The sequence below is a fragment of the Rutidosis leptorrhynchoides genome, chromosome 11 (assembly GCF_046630445.1).
Source record: "Rutidosis leptorrhynchoides isolate AG116_Rl617_1_P2 chromosome 11, CSIRO_AGI_Rlap_v1, whole genome shotgun sequence".
Lineage (NCBI taxonomy): Eukaryota > Viridiplantae > Streptophyta > Magnoliopsida > Asterales > Asteraceae > Rutidosis > Rutidosis leptorrhynchoides.
In genome coordinates this window covers 342,031,394-342,038,248 of record NC_092343.1, presented here as the reverse complement: position 1 = coordinate 342,038,248, position 6,855 = coordinate 342,031,394, and the positions used below count along the sequence as shown (strand labels likewise).

The 6,855-nt window shown below is 38.4% G+C and overlaps 1 protein-coding gene across 1 annotated transcript; it reads left to right on the top strand.

The window, feature by feature from the left end:
• The first annotated feature begins 3,754 nt into the window (after positions 1 to 3,754).
• On the top strand, positions 3,755 to 6,604 carry LOC139875824 (uncharacterized). Its single transcript, XM_071863119.1, has 2 exons — positions 3,755 to 5,051; positions 5,634 to 6,604. The coding sequence occupies exons 1-2, from the start codon at positions 3,755 to 3,757 to the stop codon at positions 6,602 to 6,604; spliced, it is 2,268 nt and encodes a 755-aa protein (XP_071719220.1).
• The last annotated feature ends 251 nt before the right edge of the window (positions 6,605 to 6,855 follow it).

Below are 6,855 nucleotides of genomic sequence, written 5' to 3'. Positions count from 1 at the left end.
GTGATAATATTTTCCTTTTTTTTTTTTATGTATTTTAATATATGTTTCTCTCAATGTGTGTATATAAGGTTTATATGCATGTAATTTTGTATGTGTATAACTTATAGTGCTTTGTAACTATTGGGTTTATATTAGCACCGTGTATTTGAATATAATATACGAATTATAAAATTGATTAGTTCAGATTATAATGTTGTTAAAAACGATTAAAGTAAGAAACTGGTGTATAATTTGTCCAAAATTTGAAATCCAAAATTAATTATGTAAAAAAGGGTTTGGTTGGTTTTCAACTTTACTTTCTCTCTCCTCTATTACGTTATCGATCTGAATTCCGGTAACAATCAATATTCCGATAATCCTTCTTTCCTATTCTTCACTGATTTAATCACTCAGATTTAATATGCACTCCATACTACATCTCCCTTTACCCCTAGACCACCACCTTCCAACCTTCGACCCCCATCTCTCAACCACCGACAACCACACCCGCCGGAAAACACCAATAACATCTACTACCAACCTATTAACGAAGGGATCTAGGTACCGGTCAATAAAAACAAGAAAAACAATACCAAAAACCCTCCTCCCAACCCCACACCTAACCGGAAACCATATAACCGGAACAATGTCCTACATCCTACTTCAAAAATCATCTATGACCAATTCAAGAAAAACGAACAATCCAAAGACTTAATCAAACATTATGGCAACCCTGCAACCACACAATCCGATGACCATAAACGTCTCACCTCATATATGTTCTATAACTTTCCTGACGACTGGCGTTCGGCGGATTTCTGGGGTCTATTCAAAGAATACGGTGATATAAGTGAAGTATTCATCCCAAACAAAACTCTAAAAAACGGAAAGCGGTTTGGATTTGCTAGTTTCCTCAACGTGCCGGAATACCAAAAGGAATCCATGGCAAAACGTCTCAGTCTAATCGTGGCGGGTGATTACCTTCTGAAAGTTTATAAAGCGTGGGATCGTGTAGAATACAACACCACTCATGCCACAAAACCCAAATCAGCTATACTGCCACCACAAATCAACAGTAAGCTAATTGATGAGAGGCGTTTTTCCGAAGTGCTCAGTAACAAAAAGTCCGGTAATCGGAACCCGCCTGTTATCACTATCCAACCAGAAGAAAGTCACATCGACATCTTGGGTCACGTCGTCATCGGTAAAGTAAAAAATATTGAATTACTTGAGTACTTTTGCAAAATATGCTTACACGAAAACATCAACGGATTCACTATCAAATATCTCGGCGGTATGGACATCATGTTAATTTACGAAGACAAAAGGGCTGCTTTGGAGATGCTAAACGATGTGAAACACCCGTTATGGAACTGGTTGGAAGCAATTACTCCGTGGGATCCTGTCGAATACAAATCGTCAAATCGTATTGTCTGCTTAAACATCACAGGCGTCCCAGTCACTTGTTGGTTTGAGAAAACCTTTCGTGGTATTGCATCAGACTGGGGTGAGGTTATTGATCTATACAATTGCTCAATCGACGAGAAAGAAAATCAAGATCTCACATATGGCACGGCCCTTATCAATACGTCATCATCCAAGCCAATTAACGAACAGGTTCAAATTTCTTACGATTCTAATATTTATACTGTGTCTGTTATTGAATGTGATAATGTGTCCTTGTTTAATTTAAATGATGATATTGACTCTGAGTGGGAGGTTGATTCTGAACCGGAGATACTCTTCTCCGATGAAGAATCACATCTTGATGGTGACCAATCCGTTGAAGGATTTGGACCCAAACCGGACCCGTTCGACACACCCGTTATCATTTCCGAACATAATACACATACCCCGGCCAATATTTCTGGCTAAATATCTGATAACATCTGCCGTAACCACAAGTCTACGCCTCGATCAACAAAACGTGTTGAATCATCAAGCTTTAAAATTAACGTGAATTTTGTTGATTCAACCAACGACCATTCAATTAAAAATATTATCGAATCCCATAATTCTATAACCAATAACGAGGAAAACCGATCAAAATCATACGTACAGGAAACTTTATTCTCATACTATTTGGTTCTCAAGGACAAACAGCACGTTAACACCCCATATCCTAAGCCCAATAAAGAACCTGAGCCCATAATTAACCTTGAGCCCATTGGACCCGTCGATACAGAGCCCATCACATACCCTGAGCCCATCATAGATACCGAGCCCTTTCTAGATAACAATACCGGTCACATTGTTTTCGAGCCCACCACAAGCCCAACAGAATCGAAAACTAATAATCTGAACGAACACATTGAACATAATGAACCCATTACAATTATCGAGCCCAACATACAAAATGAAAATCTCGAACATAATAACCATAATGTACCCAAAAACGAATATATCCCAAGCCCATTAGACGAACCCAACCCTCCAAACCAATCCAACGTACACACCCCTATTACCTTTCTGATTGTGATGTCGAACCTTATGCTTGCCATAATAACACTACATCCGAAAACAACAAACCTAATAACAACAGTAAAAATGATCACAAAAACACAACTCATCCAATCTCACCTCTCAATTTCTTACCTAAAGCAAATAACTCCAAACCAACCATTAACTCCACAGGTAATACAAAGGTTCCACACAAAAGTTCCAAATTAAAACTTCCCCAAATTAAAAACATAGCTAAAAGCGGTCAAAAGATTCGATTCTCCCAATTAACGAAAAAAGGAAAATCCTCCTCAACCACCTTATCTAACAAATCAAAGAAAACAATTGATTCTACAAAAAATAACATGAAAAACCTAGACACAACCTTAGAAAGTAGCCTCGATACAAACGACTTCGGCCAAAGTATTGGCATTCGGTGGGAAAAAAACTAACCCCTCTCCCAAAACACTCCGAACAGTTATAACCGTCAAATGTGTACAATCTCATTAAACGTTCGTGGTATTGGACAAGAAAATAAAATAAAATTGTTAAAGCGTATTTGTAATATAGAAAAACCCATAATCCTTGGCCTTCAAGAAACAAAAGTGGACAAACTCAAGATAACATTATCGAATCATTTTGGAAAAATACCGATTTCAAATTTGTTCAAAAAGATTCAATAGGAGCCTCAGGTGGAATGATACTAATTTGGGACACAATCTCGTTCAATTTCGACATTGCCATTGAAGGTGAATTCTTTTTAGCCATAAAAGGAACTTGGGTAGGTCTTAACACGGAAATCGCAATCATCAATGTCTACGGACCACACTCCAATCCTAAAAAGTTAAGAATGTGGAACGAATTAACATCCCTTACTAACTCACTTGACATTCCGTTCATTATTTTCGGTGACTTTAATGAAGTCAGAAATAAAAATTAAAGAATGAATTGTGAATTCAATCAAGTTTGGGTGGATAATTTCAATAACTTCATCAATAACTCCGGTCTTATCGACATTCCTTTAGGTGGTAAAAAATACACGCGAATTTGCGAAAAAAGAATGCATTTTAGCAAACTCAATCATTTTTTGGTCTCGGACGGAATTCTAAAAATCTGGCCCAACATTACTTCTAAAGCACTAGACCGAGAATTGTCCGACCACTTTCCCATACTTCTAAAAAACTCCAGCATCGATTTTGGGCCCAAACCCATCCGCGTCTTTAACGCATGGCTTGAATTAAAAGACGTCGATAACATAATTAAAACAATATGGCTAACCCCCGTCAGTGGTAACCGCCCTGACTGTATCTTCCGTAACAAACTAAAAAACGTTAAAATGGAATTAAAAATATATAACTCCCAACTTGACAACATCGACACCCAGATCATTAATCACCTTAAGGCTGCAAGTAAATGGGAAGAAACGGCCGAAACCCGTACATTAACAAATCAAGAAAAAAACAAATGGATCGAAGAAAAAATGCTACACATCGAAAAAGAAAAAACAAAATCAAATATGCTAAAACAAAAATCAAGAATTAAATGGGCCCTCGAAGGAGACGAAAACTCTAAATATTTTCATAACCTTATCAAACGCAGAGCCAACAAAAATAACATCCGCGGCGTCTCTAAAAATGGTGTTTGGAAGGAAGACCCTAACACAATTAAACAAGAAGCCTACGCATATTTCAATTCCATCTTTAAATCAAAGAATCTTAACGACCACTGCTCATTCGACAACGCTCCACACCTCGATTACATTTCACAATCCAATAATCTTCTGCTTGAATCCCAATTTAACGAAAAGGAAATTTGGGATGCGCTCATGGAATGCGAATCATCTAAAGCCCCCGGTCCCGATGGTTTTAACATGAAATTCTTCAAAAAGTATTGGGATCTAATCAAAATGGACCTCATCAATGCTCTAAATTGGTTTTGGACCACTTTCGAAATCTCCAAAGGCTGTAACGCCTCATTCTTCACCCTCATTCCTAAAAATCCCAACCCAGTAGGATTTAACGAATACCGCCCCATATGCCTCATTGGAAGTTACTACAAAATCCTAACCAAAATCTTATCTAACAGACTATCTAAGGTAATCCACAAAGTTATAGGTTATGAACAAACGACATTTCTAAAAGGCAGAAATATACTCGACAGTGTATTAATCGCAAACGAAATCATAGATGATCTAAAACGTAAAAAAAAAGGTCTTGTTTTCAAAGTAGATTTTGAAAAAGCATTCGACTGTATCGAATGGGATTTCCTATTTAACACAATGCATTGTATGGGATTTGGCCCAAAATGGATTAGTTTTATACGTGCATGTCTCGCTTCATCCTCCATATCTGTTCTCATCAATGGCTCCCCCACTCTAGAATTCATTCCAGAACGTGGGATAAGACAAGGGGACCCAATCTCCTCATTCCTTTTCATCTTAGTTGCCGAAGGACTTAATATTCTGACCAAAAGGGCTCTGTCCTACGGCCATCTTCACGGACTTAAGATTGGACGTGACAACGTATGTGTAACCCATTTACAATACGCAGATGACACAATCTTTTTCGGTGAATGGAACAAGAGAAATGCAAAACATATCTCCAAACTCCTCAAATGCTTCGAAAAAATTTCAGGTTTAAAAGTTAATTTTAAAAAAAGCAAACTCTACGGTATAGGAGTCCCAAAACCCAAAATAGATCAAATGGCCAATTATATTAATTGCTCGGTCGGTTCTGCACCTTTCACATATCTTGGTCTCCCCATTGGCGTTCCCACTTCCAACGCCTCATCCTGGAATCCTATCGTCGAAAAGTTCGACAAAAGACTTTCCGATTGGAAGGCTAAAACCATCTCATTTGGTGGTCGTTTGACCTTAACCAAATCAATTCTCAGTAGCATTCCACTATACTACTTCTCCCTGTTCCACGCCCCGAATACCATCATCCACACACTCGAATCCAAAAGACGTAAATTTTTCTGGGGAGGGTCGGATTCCGATAATAAAATTAACTGGATTAAATGGGACCAAATTTAACTTCCATACGACAAAGGTGGATTAAATGTTGGTTCTCTTTTTGGAAAAAATATCTCACTACTTTGTAAATGGTAGTGGCGATTTTTAAATGAAAAAAATGCTTTATGGGTCAAAATCATCACAGCATCTACGGGGCGGGAGGGGGGGTTAATTTCTGACGTTTCATGTCGTAATGTTTCAGGTCGCACCATTTGGAAAGAGATCATCAAAGCCGGTAAAATAGCGGATAGCCTAGGAACAGGATTTACCACATCATTCACTATAAAAATTGGCAACGGCGAAAGCACACAATTTTGGAATGATCCTTGGTGCGGATCCGAACGTTTTAGCACCCAATTCCATAGACTCTACATGCTAGAATCATACAAAAACGCAACGGTAGCAGATAGAATCGCCCCTTTCAACAACTCAAATAAAGGAAAATGGAGTTGGTTACGTACACCTACTGGCCGAACATCCAACGAACTTACGGAACTAAACAATCTTCTCACAACTGTCTCATTATCCGACATTCCCGACTCATGGAAATGGTCCTTAGACACCTCCGGGGCTTTCACAACTTATTCTCTCGCAAAAATAATCAACAACTTAAAATTCGGCATACATGCATCCACCATATCACTACCACATAACAAACTCATCCCCCAAAAAGTTGGCATTTTTATTTGGCGTTCCATTCAAAAAAGGATCCCGGTTAGGGCCGAGCTCGACAAACGCGGTATTGACCTTGATACTGTACTTTGTCCCCTTTGTAACAATCATATCGAGACCACCGAACATATTCTTGCCCTTTGTCCCAAATCTACCCTCATTTGGACATCTGTTCTAAAATGGTGGAACCAACATCCTATCGCAAACATGAATTTAGACGACGCCATTATTAAGAACCAATCTTTTACAAGTAACGTTATTGGAAACTCCATTTGGCAAGCCACAAAATGGATCACTTGCTACTCAATTTGGAAACATCGGAACTTAAAGGTCTTCTCCAAAAAGGAATGGGTTCCCGCAACCATCATTTCCGAAATTCAAACACAATCCTTTAGTTGGATATCTAAGCGTGCAAAGAAGAAGTCATTGGAATGGCAACAATGGCTAATTAATCCCTCGTTTTATGTCTCGTCTCTTCCACATCGAGTAGGAATCGGTTAAGGCTCGATCACTCAAATTGGACTATCCAAAAGGTCAAATTATGGTTTATGTGTCGCATGTTTAAACGGGTTGGTTGGGGTTAACTTTGTTGTCGAAGTTTCGTTACTGCTGGCTCTTTCTCCCCTGCTTGTTTACAAGTTCAAGTGCCTCTCATATTCTTATAATTTGCTTCCTTTTAGCTAGTTTTTTTTTCTCATTGTTCCTTCGTTTTAGACTCCGGAATACTCGATGTATAGTTTATATAGGTCCAT

Bases quoted from the DNA above. Each gene is read 5' to 3' on its own strand.
- LOC139875824 (XM_071863119.1), top strand. From the start codon at position 3,755: ATGGAATTAAAAATATATAACTCCCAACTTGACAACATCGACACCCAG. The intron at 5,052-5,633 runs GTTTAAAAGTTA...GTAATGTTTCAG, and splicing joins ATGCTTCGAAAAAATTTCAG to GTCGCACCATTTGGAAAGAG.